General features: G+C 34.8%; 1 protein-coding gene and 1 pseudogene across 4 annotated transcripts in view; one reads left to right on the top strand and one right to left on the bottom strand.

Annotated features, from left to right (window-relative positions):
• FAF1 (Fas associated factor 1) overlaps nt 1-25,643 on the bottom strand; it is a 389,289-nt gene that overhangs the window by 208,935 nt on the left and 154,711 nt on the right. For all 3 annotated transcript variants that reach the window (XM_081054990.1, XM_081054992.1, XM_081054991.1), the window contains one exon: nt 13,483-13,588. In XM_081054990.1, the coding sequence (XP_080911116.1) occupies nt 13,483-13,588 (106 nt within the window). The remainder of the gene's footprint in view (nt 1-13,482; nt 13,589-25,643) is intronic.
• On the top strand, nt 17,232-17,707 carry LOC308501049 (small ribosomal subunit protein uS17-like; annotated as a pseudogene). Its single transcript has one exon. The product of its transcript is annotated as a small ribosomal subunit protein uS17-like (transcript).

Genomic DNA, 25,643 nt, shown 5'->3' with positions numbered 1-25,643 from the left:
GTTGAACAACTTTTCACGTGCTTATTGACTGCTTATCTTCTCTTGAGAAACGTCTATTCAATCTTCTGTCCATTTTTAAATTAGGTTGACTTTTTAGTATTGCATTGTGACAGATTTTTATATATTCCAGATACAAGTTCCTTATCAACATATGATTTGGAAATATTTCCTCCCATTCTGTGAGCTGTCTTTTCATTTTTACCGATGGTGCCCTTTGAGGCACAAAGTTTTTAACTCTGAAGTCCAATTTACCTATTTTTCCTTTTGTTGCTTGTGTTTTTTGGTGTGATATCTAAGAAACCATCACTTAAGCCAAGGTCACAAAGATTTATTCCTATGTTTTCTTCTAAGAGTTTTATAGTTTAGTTTCTACATTTAGGTCTTTGATCCACTCAGTCAAGATAATACTTATATATAATGTGAAAGAATAGTCCAATTTCATTTTTTTTTTTTTTTTGCAGGTAGATATCCAGTTGTCCCTGTGCCATATGTTGAAAAGACTAGTCTTCCCATGTTGAAGTGCCTTGACAGCCTTGCTGGAAATTAGTTGATTTGAGTGTAAGAGGTTTATTTCTGAACTTCCAATTCTTTTGCATTGATCTATAGGTCTGTCCTTATGATGGTACCATAGCCTTGATATTCACATAGAATTTTAATTCACTTATCACAAGTGAAGCTAATGACATCAAATTAATACCATTTATTCTTACTATATCAATATTTTTAAAATCTTATGTATTAGCAAGACTTGTTATGTTTATGCAATTCAAACTCTTATTGCATCATATATACTATTTAAGGTAAAAGTCTAAGATAAAAATAAAATTCTTTACCATTCAGAACAAAAATCTCAATTATATAAATTCAAACACCATGGCAACACAGGCCTCTATTTCAACCTTAAACTTCTTAAATAACACCTGAAGGATTAAAGGGATATTTACGTTCCACAGTGACTTATATACACAGTGACTGCCTATTGGCCAGTTTTCTCTGCCTCTGCCCCTGCCTCATCACAAGGTTTACTTGAAGTACATATGAAATTTCTAAATTCACATGTAAGCACCAAATTTTGGAACCAGAAATAATTTCCTAATTTTCATAGATGGCTCAGACCCACAGCAGTTAAAGGAATGCCTAGAAAGCAAAATATCAGACATTACAATCCAGGTTTCCAAATTTCTTTTCAACCACTGGATGCTGACTCATGTAAATACTTGCTTACTCAACAATCATTTAAAAGGTAGTAGGCACTATATTTAGTGCTGTAAATATGAAGATTAAATAACTGAGATCTTACTCTCAAGGAACTTACCATGAGAAGGAAAACAAACACGAAACAAAAGGATAGAAGTATAAAGCAGGCTCAATGGGACACAGAGATTTAGGTATATTTTAAGGTTTCAAGACAGTTTATATTCTCACTAGAAAAACTTTGAGTTTCTGCTGTTCTACACTGTGAAAGAGACGTGTGTGTGTGTGTGTGTGTGTGTGTGTGTGTGTGTGTGTGTCCAGCCACTCAGGGCTATATGGCCATGCAGCTTAGCAGTGGCAGGAGGATTAGAACTCAGATTCCCTACGCCACAGGACAGTAATATTTCCACTATCACAAGCTACCTGATTGTCAATTGAGCAGTACTGTTATTTTGATTAAAATCTGTAAGAATGCATCCCTAGATTCAAAAAACATTTTTGAAAAAACCAGCTATTATCTCATTTAAAGGAAACCACCAATTACCTGGCAGATATTACAAATTAAGGATGACATAAATCTTTTCTAAAGTAGGAGTTTTATTCAGCACATTTTGTGCAAACGATCTATTCTCAGCCTAATTTTTCACAAATAAGTGAGACTTTATAACTAAATCAGAGAGATTCATAATAATCCCCGTGAAAGTACATATTTATGTCAACATTAACACTTGAAATGCTTGAAATACCCAGAAATATTTAGATAATATCACTTTTGCAAATGCCTTAAGTTACAAATAATCTCATTTATAGATTCTTTTTAAATACAGTCATTTCATTAAGCACAACTACTCCGTGACAAATTCAATGGTAGATCCAGAAATAAAGAGATTAATTCAATACCTTTCTTATTCTTAAGGTGCTCTTAGTTTAATGGGGGTAGAGGGTAAACAGATAACTGCAAGTGAATGTTGTAAATGCTATGACAGACATATGTTCACAGGGAGAGGAGGAGCTTAGGAAAGAGACACTTAACCTGAATAACACAAATTTGACTACCCAGATTGAATAACCACCTTGCTTACAACATTTGGCTTCAAATTACTTTTGGTAGTTCAACAAATCAATTTCTCAAAGTTTGGCCATAAGTGAGGACATTCAAAACAAAACAAAAAATGCATCGATAGTCTCTAAAGCCAGTTCCTGGAAATCTAGAATATCTTTTGAGCAATAGAGGATATGTATATCAACAACAAAGATAGCAAATTTGGAGGTATCAACATTCATTTAAACTTATGACATGTATGCATGTTAATATATCAATCACATTGACTTTAGAGTCATGCTTTACATATTGCTTTATTCACATATACAAAAATCAACTACAATATTTCAAATAACAATTATCAATAGAAACCAGGACTCTTAAGACATTTTACTATATTTCCGAAATTTCAAATTCCAAGCAAAGTGATCCATGTGCATATCTGTTCTCATCAATAAAAAATTTTCACCTGCAAGAAAACAGCAGCCTTTAAAAACACCTTATTAAGTCACTTGTGTATAATATGAAGGATAAGGGAAACATCTCCCAATTCGAAAGAAATGAACTGATGTTTAACTGATGTTTTATTATTATTATCATTATTATTATTATTATTATTATTATTACTAGACATTACAAATATATCTCTTGGGAAATAGCTCACTATTTAATCAGACTAAGGCAGACATGTAAATGTAAAGTGCTTTTGATAAAAACACACACACCAAAAGGACTAGAAACAAATGGCAACAGCATCTTTTGAATTTAACATGCATAGATATAATTCTAATATTAGTTTTAGAAATGGAATTTTTATAAAATTGTTAACAAGAGAATCAGGAACGTCAGTAGTTACTTCACTTATAGGTGATATATTTAAATATAATTTCATTATTTTTTCCCTTCATATTGATTATAGGATCTCTTTTATATCTATTGTAATAACTATTGTAATGTGATAACAATATAAGTACAAAGAAATTATGAAAAGTATTAAATCAATAAAATAGGGAAAAAAGTCAGCAAAACAGAAGGAAAAAGGCTGAGAACATCAAGGTGTAAAACAAGATTTCAATTCATCTGAAATAAAGCTATAGTTTGACATATAGATCTTTTAACTTTCCTAAATACTTTTAGATAGTGTCCGATAGTGCCATCTTAGATAGACATTCACTATACTAACAAAACAGGCTTCTATCAGAGAACCAAAAAAGAATTACATAAATGGATAAACATTAATGTTCTGGAAATGTGACATATTCAAGAGGTCCAGCAGGTATGTAAAAATTCTAGAGCTGCTTATATTTAAAACCTAAAAAATAGAAAGTTCAATGTTTTATGTAATATGGTTTGTCATGTTTTAGCTATTTTTTTTTAAAGAAAAAAAACTACCTGCTTACAAGGCAAGGAAAAATTTATCAAAATTATTAAATATTCTCTTTATGGGCAAATTAAAAACAATTCAGATTATATCAGTCAAACAGGAACTCATGGCACCTTGATCTCTAACAATGAAAGAGAAATTACAGGTATAAGATAAGAGTCTTGTTTAGAACATTTTTCGTCCTCTCACTTCATGGACTAAATTAATTCTGGATTTCTTCTAGAACATACCTTACCCTGCTCTACCAAAATATACGTAAGTAAGGTTTGCACTTTCCCAAACAGAGGTTCTTTAATCCTAAATAGACTCCCACAAATATAAGCCTCATTTTCTTTTGTACAGTCTGTGTTTTGGAGGGAGAAAATATTCTGTTGGATGCTTACAGTCATTTCAAAAGCTTAACTAGGAGGTTCCTTTCTCACCTTCTGGAATTGGTCAAATCACATTTATTTCTTCACTGGTTTGCTTTTTTTAAAAGTCTCTAGATCAATCCTACCAAACATCTGGCTTTTATTCTTATGACTTCAATTACTTCCAATTTGTAGGCTTTTGACTTTTCTAGCATAGTTACTGGAAAATTATTCCATAATTAATGTGTGAAATAGCTGTAGCCAGAAAAGGCAAAGATTCCTTCCTTGCCTTCATCTACGTGGATACCATACCTCTGGACACCACAGGCTAAAACTCTGCCAGCATTTAAAAAATTCTATTTTGCATTCTAAGTGCAAATCTAATTTGTTTTCCACTGCCACTCATAGGACTTTCTCAGCATTACTTTTACCTTCTTCCCCCTTGTTTCCTTCATCCCTTTCCATCGAATGTCCATGTTCGGTATTATTATTCCCCCTGCTCTCCCTCCACCCCCATGCATTAGCTGTAAAATAGATGTAAAGCTTGGTGTAAGTCCAAAAATTTCATGATCAAAATACATACTTAGCAAATTGTTTAGCTAAATCTTTCATGTACGATGAAAGATTATTACCACAATTCATTAGCAAATTATAGACTTTGAAATGTAGGCAGACAAATATTTGGCCCTGTATCAATCAATTTGGACCAGCTGGGTAGAAATTCACACAATCCCAGGAAACCCGGGAAGTGAGGTGCTCTTTCATTTTTCATTCACTTGAAACATTAAAGAAAAATTATCATTCTATAAAAATGTCCACTTTTCAAAATTTTAGCAGAGCCATTTTAGATTGACTTTTATTTTCAGTCAATTACTACTTTAGTGACCAATAAAACTGATCATTTTTCTTGCAATTGACTGTGGGAGAATAATGTTTAATGTGTATAGAGGCATCTTAATATTTGACCATTATACTCCAGTTTAAAAGCTAAATATTTAATAGTGGTTCTACTGCCCCAAAAAGGTATGCGTGGGGTGGGAGGCATACTTCTACATACACTAAATCAGCTTGGAAACTAATTTTGCAGATATTCAGATAAATGGTATCATTAACATTCTTCCTCTGAGCCTCCCTAGTTCAGTGAGGTGACCCGCTACAAAGATTCTGATTGATCCTATGTCTGTCTGTTTTGGTTAAGCTACAAGGCCGTAGATGGGGACAGCTGCACTTTGGGGGCAACTTAAAACAAATTTCATCTTAGTGGCATCTAATCCAGTGCTTGGTACAAGATGCATGGAAAAGTCAGTGTCAAAATTAAACAATACCGGCTTTGCAATGAGCAGATGCTTTTGCCTTGCAGCTGTAAAAACCTTAAAACAATCCAGTATTCTACTGTCTGGTCACGCAATGACCACAAAGCAAGGAATACATTTTGCCATTTAAAGAAAATGTTTGCTATGAGCTTTTAAAGTCTTCTTTCCTTTAAAAAAAATGTTTAAAAATACAATAGGAATATATATTGGGGGGTAATAAACTAATACAGCCCTAAATTGAGCAATAGGATTTTTTACAGTACATTTGCTACACTAAATGTATATAAGAAAGAATAACTCCTTGACCAGATAGTATTAACTCATACACAAGACACATTACACAAAAGAAAAATTACTATAAACAGATTATTTTAAGAAGTTATGGCCAAAAACTCTTTGGTATACAAGGATAAACATGTAAGTAATTTTCTACACGTAGGCCTATCTTAATATACCTACTCTTGGTCTAGTTCACGCTATCAGGACTTTATATGCACTTATTCGCCCTTTGATTTACTTGTTTCTTTTGTTTTTCTTTTTTTGTTGGGGTGGGGTGGGGAGAAGATTATGGAAGTTACTTTATGGCTGAAGGATACTTGATTACTTAAGTGTTAAAATATTTGTTAGCTTAGGTAACATGGTATTTTAGCTTAAGTAACATGGTCTATAAAGAAATTGAAGGCTTTTCCAACCTTTGCCCTACAAGAGAGAACGTTGTCTCTGGCATTCAGGAATCAAAGGGTTAATGTTTTAATACCGAAATAAACTTTTCTTCATGAGGAGAAAGTCCCAACTACTGAAACCAAAGAACTAGCCCCACTTAAGTAAGTGACTGCATGGTCATGATCAATCAACTTCTACTAATTGAGGTTCTGGCTTTTTTAAAGATAGCTTTTTATGGCACCTACAAGAAAAAGAACCTAATGGTCTTATCTTTATTTTAAAGCATCTACTGCAAAAAAAAAATTAAGAAAGTTTTCCCTAATCATTCATATTTTTTGTTGAAATCCTTTTCTCCCCAAGGATATCAATTAATTAACACCCCATTGCTTATAAATTTCATTGGACATTTTATTTGTTGAAGGTTTGGGGATTCCCCTTATATTCCTCCTCACCCTACAACTTACATTTCAGTGAACACGGTCCAAAGTAATGACCACTTTGAAAATTAATTGAAAATTAATAAAATGTTATTTATTTTAAATATCAAAAAAGGCATACTACCCTCTTCATTAAAAGTCTTGGTAAGTAAAATCTAAAATAATTTTTGTGGCCGTTTTGTTATTTCTATATTTTATTTTATGAGAATGTAAAACACATTGACACATAAAGCATATTGCTTGGTGCATTATGCCTTTTTAAATAAAATTCTAGACATTCATTTAAAGAGACAGGCCAAACTTAGAAATAACATTCTGCATGAAATGTTTACAATTAGCATTAAGTTGTATACTATCAATAAGATTTTGTTGTATTCTTTGCTAATCGCTATAATTAAAATGGACCTGAATTATGGTGTCAGTAATATATGCCATCAAACAAAAGTAAAGCATGCAACAAATATATATCACAATATAATTAAACTTCAAGTTTAAAAACATACAAAATAGCTGACATGTATTCCTAGATGTGGTCCCCTGTATCTTAACCCACATAGATCACAATAAGAATTCATAAACTTACAGTGTCAGTATTTCAAATTACAATGTTGTACAAGAACAGCTTTAAGGATAAGGAATAACTGTAACTTTGCACAAACTGGGTCTTTTCTTGTTATTTCATAATAACTTTGGTTAATAATCAGAATTATGCTAATAAGAAATGTGAAATATTTTGTTTAGAACTTACACAATTCTAATTCACATTTAATGGATTTTAATATATTACATATTTTTATGGGACCATGCAGAGATTTGCAAAAACATTTTGCTCAAATAAATGGTTCTCTTAAGTTCATTTTATTCCTTTGGGTTCACTCAATACCAGAAATATAATTTTTAAAGTATATATTTTACTCAAAAAATACATAAGTCAGTCACAAACCAAAAGCTAACAGATGTGTGACTTCTAATTAGTTATAATAATCTCTGCTTCAGTGCCATTAGAATGAGCCTTTCTTTTCTTTTGAAAACTAAAAAAGCTTTCCTTTGAATTTTAAACTGTCAGGGTGCTTCAAAGTCAATGTACAAAATCTGCTTTGATTAAAATTTTAGACATCTACAGTGATAACTTTATGAAAGGAAAATATTAAATTATAATTATCCTAAACAGACACAGTCTTGTGAAACTAACCCTCCATTCATGTTAAAACACAAAGAGTTGAATATAATGAATTTGATTCATCCTCGGACACAAAGCTCCACCACAGTAAACTCAGTCAACTGTTGCTCTTGCGCCTATATTCATGGTGCTTAAATAGCGCACTTTAAAACAAAAAAAACTCCAATTGGCTTTTCATATATCCACCCTCCCCAAAAATAACGCACTTGAAAAACTCAAATGATATGAAAGGCTTCAAGGCCTCTTTTCTCCCTTTCATACCCCTTTTTTTTATTTCTGTTTGCAGTAATCTGCCTTTCTCTTTCTCTTTCTCATTGCTACAGAGCAAGCGAGGAGGCTCAGAGCTTTGAAAAGGGGGCTCAGTGTGTAATGGGTCCACTAGAATTAATTTACTTGCACCAAATCCATTGAGCAGAGGTTTCTTTCCCCCCTCTCTCTCTCTTCTCAAATCATTTGGAGTTGAACGCAACCCCCAGCCTTTGTAATTCTAGTAAAGCACTTAAAGTGCACAGTAGGTGTTCATGAGGACCATCTGGTCAAAAGCAAAACAAGCTGCTGATTTTGCCTTTGAATAGAATGAAGCAAGTGTGAATTAGTCTCTTCAATTAGCACTATTACAACCTGTCAAGTGCATATTGTAAAACAGGATTATTACAGTATTGGTCACCAGTGCAATTATTTACTCTCTGCCTTTTCTTGCATATAAAAATGTCTTATGTTTATTAGTTTCTGATAACTGAACATAATTTCTCTTAACCCAGGCATTTCAAAACTACGAAACCCACAAATCACAGATTATGAATCATGGTCGGCCAAGCAGATGTTAGAATACACATATGTTAAGTAACAAAAGACTAAAGCATTGTCCTTAATTCTTAACAAAATTTCATTTTTTCTATCTTCTTGAAATGTAGGTAAATAAATATTTACATGGGTTAAAAATAATTTCCAATAGAGATTATTCCAAAATACTTTCGGAGGGAGAAAAAAGACCTGTCAGTTCCAAATGGCTGCACTGTAAATATTACTTAAACTTATTTCCTAGGGGGAAAATTTATTAAGAATCACAGAAAACATCAATATTCATAAAACGATCATTACTGATTTGTTCACTTGAAATAGTATGACTTCAACAGATTTCAGTTATAAAATGCAATCTGAAACTAATAATATACATACATATTTGAAAGAAACTCATAATCTCTTTTTCTGAAAGCTGAATAAAGGCTTGAATTCATTGCCCAGTTGCTTAAGAAATTATCTTTCATTCCTGCTAAAATGTCATTTGTGATTTCAAATTTTAAAAAATCAAACTATGAAATATGCTAATTAAAATGGGTTCATTCTAATTGAGCTTATATATCATTTATCTTGCAGTAAAAAGAAACTACTTAAACTTTTAATTAAATAAGCACACAACTTAATTTACCCTCTTGCATATGCATATTCTCAGCTACCCTGCTCTTCTATGCCAGCACGACCCCCTCCACCCTCTCCATACTAGAAAACAAACAAACCAAAAAACAAACAAACAAATAAAAAAACCACTACACTTAAAACATTTACAGAAAGGGCATGTTAGTTAAGAAGTTATAGTCAAACCCACTGCTAGAAAATTGACTATTAGTACAATCTGTAAAAGACTACATATTTAATTACTGTTAATGATCTCCAGCTAGCATTAAAGAATAGTTTGATATATACATTAGTCAAGCAAGTTGAGAAAGTAGCAAGTAGAAAAATAGACACAAAACCCAACGGGAGTTTTAAATTTACAAAATCAGAATTAGCCTCATGATTTCACAATTATTTAGCCAAGATTATTTTTAAGGACTGGTATGATTTATGTATTTAGTTCTCTTTTTATTGCTAATTCAAACTGTTGGCTTCCCATTTGACAATCACTAGTATTAGTAGCGAAATGTTTTACTATGCCATGCAAGATACATCTTTATAGGTTGTCAATTTTTCCTTTATTCCCATTAAGAACTAAATAAACATTAATAAAACAGTGAGAATTCTAGGGTAAAGTGAAACTTGGAAGAGGATTTAAATACTTCCAATAGCTATTCATTGTGCTTCTCTCTATAATAGATAAGTAATACTCCATGATTCCACACCAAAAATACTTAATGTTTCTTATCATTATTATTGCGGGTCACGTATGTATTCCTTAAGTTTGTACGACATCTACAAAGAAAAGTGGATATTCTGCCCAACGGAAGCTTTGCAATAGTAAGATGGACAACAAAGAATTCGTTTCCAAGAAAAGTTGGCTTGATTTCAGGGACTTTATATCCTTTTCCACACCTGGGTTTAGGATTTACAGTAGGCAAATCAATCTTTTTTTCTCCCTTAATTTAACCAATTCTAAGTACATCTGTAACTACAGACTTTTAATAGTATTAGACAGAATTACTAGAATCTGTACAATTAATTAACTTTAAAAATCTGAACTCTCAGTGTAGAAAATTCATTAAAATAAGGTAAGTTTGTTTCAATTTTCAAAGAAATTCACTATTTTAAAGTGTGACAAGCATCTAATTTAGGACCCAAAAAGGTAGAAAAACCGATTGTAACAAAGTTATTGTTATATAATTTGATATATTTTACAAATTATTTCACATAATGGAAAAAGAGAAAGGATATGTATTCTTATGACTACTTGCAACGCTCCATTTTGCAACTCTTCATTCTGACCTTTTCGTAGTATCATTGCCTTTTCTTCAAGAAGGAGGATAATGTAAGTGGAAGGCTTTGTAAAAAGCTTTAAAAAAATAACTTCAATATCTAACTAGCTTAAATTAAAATCTAGAGCACCCAAAGGACATAAGGCATGCATTGTGAGGCCAGAGACCACAGACCAGAATGAACAAACACTGGTACAACCATCAGTTTATCTCTACTAACTTGCATGAACATATGGTCACTGAAGAGTTTATCTGAAATTCTAACTGCACCTAAATTCTATTTTCTAATTCAGTACTTTAAAAATGTATTTAATTAATTAGAAGTTGAAATCATGTTGCCTTTTTCAACTCTGTTTCATTTAATAGAAATTTCCCTTTGGGGGGAAATATTACAAAAGCTTTTTTAAAAATGTAAGGCTTTCGAAAATTAAAATTATCAAAAAATGGTATTTTTTTTCATCGACAACAAAGATAATATACTACTACACTGAAAAAAAAATCAGGTTTTTTTAAAATTCTCACTTTCCTTCATATATTGGTCAGACTTCATTCTTGAACCTGTTAAACAACACTAAAAAGAGACTTCTGAAACTGGTGATAGAAATTAATTTACAATTTAGGATATTTGGCATCATTAAGCTTACACATTAATAGCTAAAAATTCTAGTATTTATAAAATAACACTGCAAAATCATTTCAAGATTATATTTTTACTGTGCTGCAAACTGACTTTGAATCATGCAACAGCAACAAAAATTGTAGATACTTAAGTATCACTGTGGGTTGCATGTCTGTAATTTAAGAGTATCTCATCCTTTGGAACCACGCCCTACCTCCCAGGTATTCCATAAATTGAAGGAAAAAGTTTTAGGAGTAGGCCTACAGACGTGATCCTAGGCCTCAAGAGTATAACCCATGTTCCTTTCCTAAATTGTACAGAATAAAAGAGCCTATGTGTTATACCTATCTACTCACAGAAAAGCAACTGATACTACAAACAACTCCTTTTTTTTTTCCTGGCAAGTAGCAATTCAGAATATTCTTTTAGATCAACTGAAAAAAGGAAAAAAGAAAAATGAAACAGGAGAAGAAACCAAATTCTTGACAAGAAATGCATACGAGAATATCTGAAAAATATTTCTGGGACATTTTTCATTTAGAAAATTGTATGAAAAAGATTTACTGTTTTCAAGTCCTTGAAGCTTAAAACATAGTTGATAATCCAAATAGCAGGCCGCAAAGAACAGTTTCAGCCAACTGTGACGCACAATGGCACATTTACAGAATTTTAAGTATTTCTTTAATAATTGATGTAGTCATTTTGAATCATTCTGCATAGGATATCAGGTGTGAGCAGATTGCATTAACGCTGCTTAAACATTTCAACTTGTCAGTATGGCCAACTCGATTTCGGAAATATTTGCAGTATTTTCCCATCGAAACAGTAATAAAGGCAAAATAAATATATGCCACTACTTTATAATCACCGAACATTAATGAATATTTTATGTCTTTTTAAATCTCCCTGTTTAATTTAAAAGGGTGAAATTAAGTCTCCTCCCTGCAATATGCCAATTATCTGTAAATCAAACAATAACTTGGCCATTATGCTCCTTTTTGTTAATATAAGGGAAACTAATTTGAAAACACTGAATGGCATTTTCAGACTGTCAGTTTAATAGTCCTTTCTGCCCTCTTGTGGGAGAAAGTTGAAATACATTTTAAAGTACAGAAACTGGAAATGTAAAGAAAAAAGGTAAAATTTTAGCAATACAAATTTAAATCAGAGAGAAAAATAAAGCAGTTTATATTTACCCATCATACATTATACTAGTCTTTAATTAAAAAATTAATCAACTGAATGAAATTTACCTCTGTCTTTGTTTTTCTTGATTAAATTGGTGTTATTTTGAAATTAAACTTCCTTACTTAAGGTAGTAAATATATAATTTAAATTTTACTACCATGAAGTTCCCAGAATAACTCTATGATAGAGCCATAATTAAACATTATTTCTTGTGTAAAAAACAACGATTCTTCAAGGAATTAAAAATCTAAATTTAAAAGACTACAACACCCATTATGGAAGTTAAAAATGAAATGGCAATTATATTTTAAACCATGGAAAAAATCAAATAACTCAAACCTATGATTCAAATTAGGAGCCAAGAAAAATTTTGAAGATTTTAGTTACCAGTCAACTGCTATTCAACAAGCTATTCAAATGATAGAGAAAATAAACTTCAAGCAATGAGGTATTCACGCCAAATTCAGAAATTGAAATTCATTGACACAAACTGAAAAAGGGAAATTAATAGTCTAATCATTACTGAAACAATTCATACACTCCTGAAAAATAATTAGGGGGAAACAACTTGTTCTTTTAATACATTAATAATTATTTTAAGCAACGTAGTCCAAGAAAAAGAACTTTGAAATAATCTAAGATTAAGCATGATAAGAACATTCATAGACAAATGACTGTTGTCTTCACAACTTACAAAGAGTAATATGACATAATCATCATTTCAGTGTTTCGAAACACAAATCCTGTCACAGTCTTACACATTTTTCCCCCATGGAGATAAATTATTGGCTTTTAAGTAGGTGGGGCCACAGGCAAGAAGGTACCTCTTCTCTCTTGGGGGAGGTTCTTTTTTGAAACAGTGCATGTGGTTGGCCACATTGAAGAAAAAAATGCTGACACTATAAATAGACTCTTCTCAGATATTTTAAGCTACATGACTGACAGGTTCTAAAAGCATCTCACAATACTCCCCAAGACTGGGATTGACCTGCTTAAGAAAAGCCTAGTCAAATTCCTTTTGGAAACAGGCGGGGTGAACATTATAAATAATATATTTGAGAGCAACCTTTCAAATAAAATATAAGTATGTTTGAAAATGTATGCTGTCAACAATTCCCAAATTAATATTATGAATAATTACTATAAAACCAGGCAATATATTACATAATAATGAGTATTTTCAAGCAGAGTTTTAAGGTGACTACTTTAAGAAATATCAAGAGCTCCCATTTACATCTGTCATTCTAGGTCAAGTCATTTAATATATCTACAGTAATCATGATGCTTCAGTTAATTAAAATTAAGAACCCAATAATGAAACATAAAGAGAGTTTCCAACCAGAATAGATAAGCTCTCCTTAACAGGGTCAAAATTAGCTATAATGAGCTACCTTTATTCCTTAGCTGTGAGACATAACTCACCTCTTGAATGGTACTGCTTCCTGAGAAGTTCAGGTTGTACTCCCGCTGGACTTCTCGGTGGGTGATGATCAGCATGAAGTTTTGATTTAATGACTCCTGCAGGGCACTGAAAGGGTTGAAAGAAAAACAAGGAACTCTGAGATGAACAAGTTCTAGCTTGCTTTACAGCTAGCTGCAAAAACCCCAGGAGTACCATAAGTTCCACACAGGCATGTCCGGGCCCAATGTTATCATCTTTTCAGCTCCTAAAGGCAAAAGAGCATGCTGAGAACAACCAAAGGGAGCTAACCTGTTAACTCCTTCTCTACCAAGGTGTTTTTAAACTTCAATTCTAAATAGTCTGCATTCCTAAGAATTTTCTACAAGTCATGTGCTATTGTTGCATATGTATTTCCTCTAAGAGAACCAAATTTGTCAATTACGTCAAATGCCAGACACGTTACAAAAATGTATACTCAAAGGCTCTGATTCAATTTCAAGTGAAATAGTTGTTCTGGAAGAAGAAAAATATGAAACTATTGTTTATACGCATGAATGTTGTATAATAGAAATATGGTTTAAGTCAAAATTCAGAAGATATTGAAACGAATAGAACTTTAATTGCTATACCAAAATTCCTTCAAAATACCTGTGTTTTCACTTAGGACTAAGAAAATATAGAGAATTCAAAATTGGAGAATTCATAGCAACATTAAATTCTATGCCAAAGTTCCAAGATATTACAAATATGTCAGAAACATGAAGAGTAAATAAAATTAGTGACATATAGCAAGAAGCGTCTAAGTCATAATTCTATCTGTTTATGAAACTACTAGGAGGCACTATCAGCATTGAAAATAAAAATCTCACCATTATTGATAAGTAATCTGTACTGCTAGCCTTAAGTATAATTATGCCATGATTATGCAATCAGGAAAATATTTTGGGTGTGCTGAGTATTTTTAAGCAGAGTTTTAAGGTGAATGACTATTGGTTCTGGCTTCCTTTGCCAATCTGTAACTACGTGATAAATATACATGCAACATAAGATTAAAATTAGGCGTTTAATCTATTTGTTCTATTGTCTCTTATAGAGTTTACAGATTAATTACAGATTAAAATTACCCAGGAAACACCAATATATAGTACAAAATACTACTGATCAAAATCAAAATCAAATGATACCCCACTAAAATTGTTCCTTTGTCTTTGTCTCCTTAGCACTTAATGCATAATGCTTGGCACACTGCAGATAAATATTGATTGAGTAATGAATAAATTGTGAATTTTCAGAAGGCAAGAGTCTTCTTTATTTTTGTTTCTCATACAGCAGTTACATTCTGGAAAACTACCATGAGAATTAAGATTTTGATTAATTTATTTATCAATATTAAATCAATGCTTTGCATTATTCCAAGTGCTAAGAAAACCAACCCAAATTAATACATAGTTCCTGTTCATGACAAAGTTCACAATCTAATAAAGTAGACAGATACATAAACAGCCATAGAATGACATAATAGGTACAACTGAGAAATTGGGGGGAAAAAAAGTACAATAAAAACTGAAAAGGAAGTGCTTAACTCTGTCCCAGTGAGAGGGGAAAGAGTCTAGGGGAAAGCTTCAGAGAAGACAGATATGTTAGGATAAGTAGGACCTTAGAGGTTATCACTTGGAAGAAATGAAATTTGTTTTGTTTGGGGAAAAGAGAAGGGTGGCACTTTTTAGACAAAAATAACAAATGGGGAAGAACACAGCATATTCATTCATTCTAGTAATATTTTTATCGAGCAGTATCAGTGTTTATGATACTGCCCTGGTTGCTAGGGATACTGCGGTGGGCAAGAAAAACACAGACCCTGCTTTCATGAAACTTACATTCTAGTAAAGGAAACAAATAATCAAGTAAATAAATAAGTAATTTCAGAGAACTCTAAGTGCTGTGAAGAAAATAAAATGGGGTTGCAATATAATAGGTAAGAGAGGGGCAGGGTAAGAGGAATTATTTTCAACAGAATAGTTGAAAGCATCTCTGAGGCAGTGACATTTAAATTGAGGCTGGTATGATAAGAAAGAGATAGCAAGAGTCTGATCATGTAGGTCCTTGTAGACCATAGGAAATAATTTGGTATTTAGAGTAATTGCAAAGGAAAGCCATTGGAGGTTTCACACAAGAAACGGTCAAGATCTGACTCACATTTACATTTATACAATAGTATTCTGGCTGCTCTGGCTACAGTGAGGAAACAGTGAAGGCAGGAAAAGCCGATAGGAGGCTAGCCTCAGCAGGAAGTGATAGTGGATTGGACTAGGGAGACAGGCTGAAACGTGAGGAATTGTCAAGTTCAGATGTATTTTAGAGGTAGAAGCCAGACAACTTCTTAATGGAGTATGAGGAAAAAACGTAACCCCAAGGTTTCTGGCCTGAGTAAATGAAAGGATGGAATTGAATTTAACAAAGAAAACTGGAATAGGAACAGGCTGGGTGGGGAAGTTGAGAGTGAAAGGTTTTGGATATATTAAGTTTTAAGATGTTATTAGGGTGGGTGATGAGGGTAAAGGGGATCAAATATATGGTGATGGAAGGAGAACTGACTCTGGGTGGTGAACACACAATGGGATTTATAGACGATGTAATACAGAATTGTACACCTGAAATCTATGTAAATTTACTAACAATTGTCACCCCAATAAATTTAATTAAAAAAAAAGATGTTATTAGACATCCAAAAAGAGATATCATGTACAGTTATATATAAGAGCTGAAGGTCAAGTAAGAGAGCTTGGAACGGAGCCGACAGGGTATAGATGTGTTCAGATTCTGTGGCCAAAAGAAATCATCTAGGCACACAGATTACTTAGAGAAAAGGAAAGAGGCCAAGATGGAGCCCTGGGGCAATGCAATAGTTTGAAATCAAGCAGAGGAGGAGTCAGTGTAAAAAAAGATCGATAAATAGTCAATGAGATAAGAGAAAAACAAAGAAAGTCTAGCATAAAGAACCCCAAAGAAATAATTTTCAATTAAGAGGGCAGGAGCAATTATGCCAAGTGAGACAGTAAGTACAATAAGGCCAGAAAAATGACCATATTCAAAAAATTGTGAAAAGCTCAATGTGACCACAAAGACGGGTGTGTGAGAGGAGTGTAGTGAGGCTAAAGCAGTGGGCTGTGTCAATGTTCAATATATATGTGAAATGAGTCTGGGTGGGAAGTGGCAAGTGATGGAAAAGCTACTTGGAGTGTCAAGGCCTTTCACAGGTAGATCTATTTCACAATTATTCTCCAAAATGTGGCTTTTGTTCTAGAGCTTGGCTAACTTTCCTCCATGTCAGAACATCACACCATAGTCGTTTCAATCTCTGTTCATGTTGTTCTCACCTTCCTTCCCATCCCCCGCCCGAAACACTGCACAACTTTCACACCACCTCATGGCTTACCATTTGTATTTATTACAAAGCATCTCTTCTCTGAATTCCTATATTCCACGTGCATACTTTATTTAATATTTAATTATATCATGTTTTGTACAGTGTGCTTTGTTTCATGTGTGGAAGTCCTGAATCCAAGACTTTAAGCCTTTTGACAGTAAATTTCTCATTCATCTGTATTTCCTTTGGCAACTCTCATATTAAAAAAGTGATTCAATTCAACCTACAGACATTTAAGGAATAGCTCTGAACTACATATTCTGAACTACATATAAAGAACTAGGCAGTCGATAAGGAAAGCAGGAGGGCGCTGCGGCTTTCTTTTTTTCAGGCGCCAGCGAACATGGCGGACATTCAGACCGAGCGTGCCTACCAAAAGCAGCCGACCATCTTTCAGAATAAGAAGAGGGTCCTGCTTGGAGAAACTGGCAAAGAGAAGCTTCCGCGGTACTACAAGAACATTGGTTTGGGCTTTAAGACACCCAAGGAGGCTATTGAGGGCACCTACATTGACAAGAAATGCCCGTTTACTGGTAATGTCTCCATCCGAGGGCGCATCCTATCTGGCGTGGTGACCAAGATGAAAATGCAGAGGACCACTGTCATCCGCCGAGACTACCTCCACTACTTCCGAAAGTACAACCGTTTTGAGAAGCATCACAAGAACATGTCTGTGCACCTGTCCCCCTGCTTCAGAGATGTCCAGATTGATGACATTATTACAGTGGGTGAGTGCCAGCCCCTGAGCAAGACTGTGCTTCAACGTGCTCAAGGTCACCAAGGCTGCAGGCACCAAGAAGCAATTCCAGAAGTTCTGAGACTGGATACCTGCTCATTCCACTGAACAAAATAAAGTTATTTTTTTCTCAAAAAAACCCCACTACAATTCTTGTTTTTTTGAGCCTACCTGTGAAGTGCCATTTTATTCACAAAATTGTGGTTCATGGAACTGCCCATGGTTATGCAGCCATAAAAAGATGGAACCCAGTTTCTAAACTATACTTGATTCTACGTTCTTTCACATCAGCATCCTGTCTCCCAAGTGGCTATGCTGCTTTGGGAATAAAAAGATGAGTAAGACTCTTGCCTGCTAAAACTTCACAATTCATTCATTCTTTCTGTAAGTACTTGATTCCTATTATCTGTAATAATACAGAAATAAAAGAATCACTGACCTCAAGACACACTATTCAGAGAGGTTAAAACAGATGTGAGGATTGTAGAGAAGGGAGAGTGTGCTTTGAAGTACTATAAGGATGGATAGCAATTTGACAAATAGATATGGAGATTTTAGATATAGATTAGTTTGAGCAGAGATGGAGACTGGAGAATATACAGAGGGGGTGTAGAAAGCAACTAGGACGAAATTCAAGGGGATGGGAAGAAGGGTTTGTGAAAGAGAAAACTTGAAAAACATTAAGGGCCTACATTGTGGGGGCTTCAAATACTAGGCTAAGGAGCTCAGAATTCCAGAAGTCTTGATTACTATAAAGATCTTCCTTTATTTTTACATACGAATCAACTCATAGGTTTAACACTTTTAGTGCGTGCCTTTATGCAATTCCTTAGACACATTTCTTGATCTTGATTGGCAGACTTGTGCAATAACTTTGCAGAAATGTTTGCCAGGACCAGCACTGACTGCCAAACAACTTTAGAAGAACACCCATTTAGTCTAGTTCTACAATTCCTCAATAGCCCTGAGGGAGGATACACTGGCAAGAAAAAGTATTTATGGCTTTAAACTGCTCAGGAGTCATAGAGCCAGATTTGAATCCCTGCTCCACCACTTGCTAGCCGTATGACCTTGAAATGTCAATCACACATTCTTTCAGTGGTCTTTATTAAGTGTCTACCACATACAAGGCCCTATTTTAGGCACTAGTTACTCTGTAAATTTTCAGTTTCCTTTTCAGGAAAAGGATAATACTCTTACTTCACTGAACTATGAATATTAAATTTTAGAAAGCCATGTGGGAATTTTTATTGCATATGTTTTAAGGTGATCTGTTATAACTTACTGAAAATAGAACACTTTTGAGGATTACTCATACTTTAAACCCTTACAACGACAGTGAAACATTAACAAAAGCATGTATGGTGCTTTTGCGGCAGTTATTTTTTTTTGGTTTTAGTTCCATTCCTCTGTAGGAGCTCACAGAGGATAAAACCTTTTTTGATGGATTGAATATACTGTATATTATACCTAATGTTATCCAGACTCAGCGATCTCTTTCACACAGGTCTTGTTTGGTGTTGATATACTACATTCATGTTCCTTGTGAGAATGGTTTGTTTGGAGGAGTAAGCTGAGGGTATTACCTGTGAGCTTAGACTTCAGCCTGATTCATTCATTAGCTATTAATAATAATGGCCAGACTTTAATGAGTGCTTCTATGTATCAGGCATTAAGAGTTACGTGTCAACTTTATGAAGTTATTAGCATTTTCATTTTACAGATGAGGAAACTGATGTTAAGTTACTTGTCACACAAAATAAGTAGCAGTGACCCAGATCTAACGCTTAAGATTTTTCTTCTGGGTAATGGGGAAGGGAACCCAGTGGGATCATACTTCTGCTTTCATTGAGTTTACTGAGGGATGGAATGACAAGCAAACTTGTAATTCACATACCGTACTTTGTTTGCTAAGAACTCTACTACCACTTTTGCGAAGGTGTTATGGAAATACAGAGGAAGAATGCCTAAATTAGACCAAGGAAGCTTTCCACAGAATCTGACATGGTAACTAAGTTTTGTTTCCTTGTTTCATGAAGTATCTTTTGAGAGTCCGGGATGAGATTGGCAGAAGGGGAGACAAAAGGCTATAAGGAACATAGCATGGTGATCTGCATAATGTGCAAAGACTGTATTGCTAAAATATGATCTAGGCAAACTGAGTCTAGCTGCTGCTTAGCAGAATGAGTTGAGCCCTCAGTTGCTGCATCTAGGTGCAAGGCACCAGGTGCAGTGTCTTCTAATGGTTGTTTAGGACAGTTTAGCCATGGTTAATCCACCTTCAAGCATTCTTTTACCTTCAAAATGCAAAGTCGATCATGCTACTTCAACTTTTGACCCTTCAAGTAGCTCTGAGGATGATTGTCAACCAAAGTGGGTAGGTGAGAAATAATATGAAAAAGCCTTTTCTTCCTTTTTTCAAAAAAGCATTATTTTTTAACTTTTATTGTTTTAAGTGTGTTTTTCCAGGACCCATCAGCTCCAAGTCAAGTAGTTGTTCCAATCTAGTTGTGGAGGGTGCAGCTCACACTGGCCCATGTGGGGATCGAACCAGCAACCCTGGAGTTATGAGCATCGTGCTCTAACCAACTGAGTTAACCAGCCGCCCCAAGTTTTTTTTTTTTGTTTGTTTGTTTGTTTGTTTAATGGCATGTTTTCTCTTCAATTAGAGGGAGAAGGAAAGATGTGAGCAAACATAGAAACATTTTAAAAGCAGTTTTAATCTTAACTCAATGCAATAAATGTTTTGATAAAACATGTATTTTTTTCCACACTGGTTTAGTTTTCATTCTCCATTATGATTTTCCTTTAAGTTTGAATATGCATGTTTACCATAAGGAGATGGTTTTCTTTCTACAAACAGATAAGGGCTGTTAAAACTTACCGTTGCTCTATCCTTAAATACAGACTGAAATTAATATTTAAAATGTAATGAGAGCCACATACATTGTCCCCAAGCTTTGAGCTAGTGGCTCTTTGAAAAAAATACCATATAATACAATGAATGTGAACATTTTTAAGCAATTAGTAGGCCAAGTGCTAGACATTTTCACATATACTATCTCACAATTCTAGTCAGTTTCTTAATTTTAAAATTGGGGGCAGGGGAGATAGGTAGGATGTAAGAGAGAGAGTTATAAAAAAATAGATAGGTAAGATTAGATAGATATCCACTCCTTTACATTTTTTCAGTATTATAACTAAGCATTAATTTCTGAGCCAAAAACACAATTCTAGAAATAGTTTCAGTAGAACATCACTTCTCTGCTTTCTTTTTTTTGTCTATAAGTCTTGGGCTTTCAGTGCTCTTTCATTAGCAGAATGTCCTCCTCTCCTAGGGAGATCCCATTTTACTTTAACTGTGAATTTTTATCAGGAACAGAGAAATCATCTGTAAAATATCTGCCTTCTAACAAGTACCAAATTCGTTTTAATTCACTGGCTTAGTTTAATATATTTTATATTCCTTTCCAGTTTTTCATTTATAAGAGGGAAAATAATGTGTAATAGATTTTAACACAAAGGCCACAATAAATAAATGAAGCTACATTTTTATACATGTGAACATAAAAATCCACAAATTAGCAGCCACCATATGTCAAGTATTGATAAAAGCAACATTAAAAAATAAACATAACAATCTTTACTGTCTTTACTGAGTTTATTTCACGAGAGAGTACTTCGGTGATCAAAGCACATGGCTATTTTAATATGAATGATGCAGTGATTTTCTAGCGTTAACTTAAGGCTGCATTATGAGAGTGAAGCAATCATTTTATCATCATGTGGCTATACACCTATCATTAATTCCTGATTAAGAAGAGGAATGATTTCCCTCCTGCCAGACAGAAGCAGGCCCATTTCAGGAAATAGCACAGTACTAGGCAGGGTGTCTTCCATCTGGAATAACAGTGATTTAAAGATTTCCTCTCCAGCAATTCCTTGAAATCAAGAATTCTCTTAAAGTCTTCAGTGGGCAGAAGATTTGACCAAGCTAAACCACAGCCTTTCTGTTAAGACAGTAACAGTTCTAGGGGAAGCACTCATTGTTATAAAGTGTAAATCTATCAAGATTAAACAACTAGACTAGGAAAACAAATTCAGACTTGGGCTTCAGGGCTTTTATAGACTGAATATTTGTGTCACCCTCAAATCCACATGTTAACAGCCTAACACTCAATGTGATTAGAGTTAGGGCCTTTGGAAAGTGATTAAATTTAGATGAAGCTATGAGGGTGGGGTCCCCACGATGGGATTAGTGTCCTTATAAGAAGAGGAAAAGAGACTTGAGTGTTTTTCTCCTCTCTATCTCTGCCAAGTAAGAACACAGTGAGAAAGCAGTCATCTCCAAGTCAAGCAGAGGGTTCCCACTAGGAATCAAGTCTGCCAACACCTTGATCTTGTACTTCCTAGCTTCCAGAATTGTGAGAAATAAATGTCTGTTGTTTAAGCCACGCAGTCTATGGTATTTTGTCATAGCAGCCTTAGTTCACTAATATAAGGGCTTCTGTATTTACAGCTCTCAAGTAAACAGCTGCCATCAGTTCAGCACAGACTTCTAAATGGCTGTCTGTCAAATCTGTATATACACATCCAAATTAAAATCCCACTCATTAAAATCCATGATAGAATACAACATGCTTTTGTTAAAACATGTAACTGAGGTATGCCTAAGAATTGTGCATTTATTATATGTAAATTATACATCATAAAAAAATGGTAAACCATAAAAAAATACTTGAAATGTCACAGCCACCACTCCTTTAATTAAACAGTCTGCATATTTTAATTTCAAAAATACAACACACTTGATAAAGAAGAAAGGGTTCTGGTCAAGATGGCAGTGTAGGTAAACTTTGAGCTTGCATCCTCTCACAACCACATAATAATTACAAATAAATTACAAAACAACTATTACTGAGAGCTGCCTGAGTTCTAGCTGATCAGAAATCTTACAACTAAGGATATACTGAAGAAACCACCTCGAGACTAGTAGGAGAGGCAGAGATGCGGAACGGACTGGTCCCACATCCATGTGCGGCAGTTAAAAATTGGAAGGGATATCTCAGCTGCAGAGGTACCCCCTTAGGAGTGAGGGGTCTGAGCCCCACACCAGGCTCCCCAGCCCAGGGTTCCAGTGCCAAGAAAAGAAGTTCCCACAACTTCTGGCTGTGAAAACCAGCAGAATGTGGCCGACTGAGACAGAGGTCTGCTAGAGTCCCAGGAATTCCTCTTAAAGGGCCCACACATGGACGTACTGGTGCACTCACTTGCTCTGAGCTCCAGCGCTGGGGCAGCAGTTTGAAAGATGTTAGGGACATATGGGGAGAAACTGAATCATCTGGCTTCAAGGAAAGGGATGGAGGGGCAGAGCTTTATTCCAGACAGAAGTGCTGGCAGAAGCCATTGTTCCTTCATTGAGCCCTACCCCCTCCCAAAGTGAAGACTTAGGCAAGTGCCATGTCTGAGTCTCCATCAACCTGGCTAACACTGTTCACCCAGCCTTGGTGATTCCCTGAGAACCAGCCCCACCCAACTTCTGGACCCACCTAAACTTTCAGTGGCTTTTTCATACAAATGACCTGACGTGGTTCTTGCTGCAGACTCCCTAAAATCTTTCAAAGGTTCACAAAACCCAAACAAGCAGCATCTGGCCTCGGCATGCCCCACACCTCTTCCTGAACAGCCCCAAGACTGGCACTGACAGTAGTCAGCCTTGGTTTGAGGCTTGGCCTCTCCCAGACACCTCCAAGCCTAGCATGGATGGCAGCTATCTGCAGATTGCTTTGTGATTCATTCCAGGAGGTCCCAGACAGGGCAAAGGACCAAACTGGAGCACCACCCGGCTGCCTCTGAAGATGACACATCCACGGCAGACTGGGCAGGCACCAGAGCCTTGCTAAAGCAAATCCTGCTCTGTTTGATCAGTCCCTACACAACACCTCCTCCATTGTAGTCATGGCCAGTCCTCACAACCAATCAGCCCAAGGGTCAATCCCTCCCACTGACATGCAAACCACAACCAAGGCTCAACTACAACAGGAGAGTACACAAAACCCACAAAAGGGACACACTTAAAGCATTCACCTCAGGTGACCAAGGAGAGAGAACCACTGGGCCCCACAGGACACCTACTACATAAGACCACTCTACTAAGACCACGAGATATAGCAGCCTTATCTAATACATAGAAACAAACACAGGAAGGCAGCCAAACTGGAGAGAAAAAAAAACATGTTCCAAATGAAAGAACAGAACATAGTTTTAGAAAAAGAACTAAACAAAATGGAGACAAGTGATCTACCAGATGTAGAGTTCAAAACACGGGTTATAAGGATGCTCAAGGATCTCAGGGAGAACTTCAACAAAGAAATAGGAAACATAAAAATGGATACAGAAAACATAAACTCTTAGACATAGAAATAAAAACTCTTAGACATAGACAATAGTTTAGTGGTTATCAGAGGGTAAAAGTGAAGGGGCTTCCAGAAGAAGGTAAATGGGGGTCAAATATATGGTGATGCAAAGAGAACTGACTCTGGGTGGTGAATCTCACATAATGTGAGATATGTATGATGTAGTACAGAATTGTACACCTGAAATCTATGTAACTTTACTAACAATTGTCACCTAAATAAACTTTAATTAAAAAAAATTTTTACACAATTTAGCAGGAACTTAAATAATACAAATACTCTTCTCATGAATTGGCTAATTGGCATGCTGAAAGACCCCTTCTTTTAATAACAAAAAAATAAGTTAAGGCCTTTAGTGTAATTTCTACATTTGAATTTTCTTTAATGAGATTGACAGAAAACACAATTTCTTAAAGCGGAATCAGTTTTCCACGCGGCGTTTCCATTATCTGATTACAAATAGGCATGAAACAAGAATAAATGCTTTTCTTTGGTGACTGCTATACTTTTGACATTCATGATTTAGAATTTAACATTTTAACCAAAAAAGTTTAATTTCACAACTTGTCTCTATGATCAAATAAGAATTAGTTTAATGTCTCAGTTTAAAAGCAAACGATATCACAGACTTCTGCTTCCAAAAATATGGAGTTGATGTGCTTTTACTCTATTATTCCCAATAAGTAAAACTAAAATCTCTGGAACCCTGTATATTATATGTAAAATGAACATGAGGATTCTAAAAGGGGGAGAGAAGAAGGAAGACCAGCTAGAGACCTAAAAAAAAGAAAAAGAAAACATAAAAAAGAACCACTCAGAAATGAAGAATACAATAAATGACTTAATGCATACTGACTTAATGAATCAACTGTAGATTGACTAGATGAAGCAAAGAACTGAATCAGAGATTTAGAAAATAAGGTACCAGAAAACACCCAAACAGAAGAGCAAAAATTAAAAAAAACATCCAAAAAAGTAAGGACAGTTTAAGGGGGTTCTGGGACAACGTTCAGTGTACCGATATTCACATCATAGGGGTACCAGAAGGAGGAGAGAGAGAGCAAGGAGTTGAAAACATATTTGAAGAAATAATGATGGAAAACCTCCCTAACCTGACAAAGGAAATAGACATACAAGTCTCAGGAAGTGCAGAAAGTCCCAAACAAGATGAACCCAAACAGGTCCACATCAAGACACATAATAATTAAAATGTCAAAGCTTAAAGACAAATAGAGAATCTTAAAAGCAGCAAGAAAAAAGCAGTTAGTTACCTAAAAGGGAGCTCCCACAAGACTCTCAGCTGATTTCTCAACAGAAACTTTACAGGCCAGAAGGAAGTAGCATGAAATATTCGAAGTGATGAAAAGCAAGGACCTACAATCAAGATTATTCTACCCTGAAAAGCTATCATTGTGAGTCGTAGGACAGATAAAGAGCTTCCCAGAGAAGAAAAAACTAAAGGAGTTCATCACCATCAAACTAATATTACAAGTAACGTTAAAGAGACTTCTTTAAGAAGAAAGGGGGGAGAGTAGATAAAAAATATGAATAAAATGGCAATAACTACATACCTATCAACAATTACTTAAAATGTAAATGTAT

The sequence above is a fragment of the Rhinolophus hipposideros genome, assembly GCF_964194185.1.
Source record: "Rhinolophus hipposideros genome assembly, chromosome: 8".
In the NCBI taxonomy this organism is placed as follows: domain Eukaryota; kingdom Metazoa; phylum Chordata; class Mammalia; order Chiroptera; family Rhinolophidae; genus Rhinolophus; species Rhinolophus hipposideros.
The sequence above is the reverse complement of the archived record's forward strand: the minus strand, read 5'-3'. Positions and strand labels throughout refer to the sequence as shown.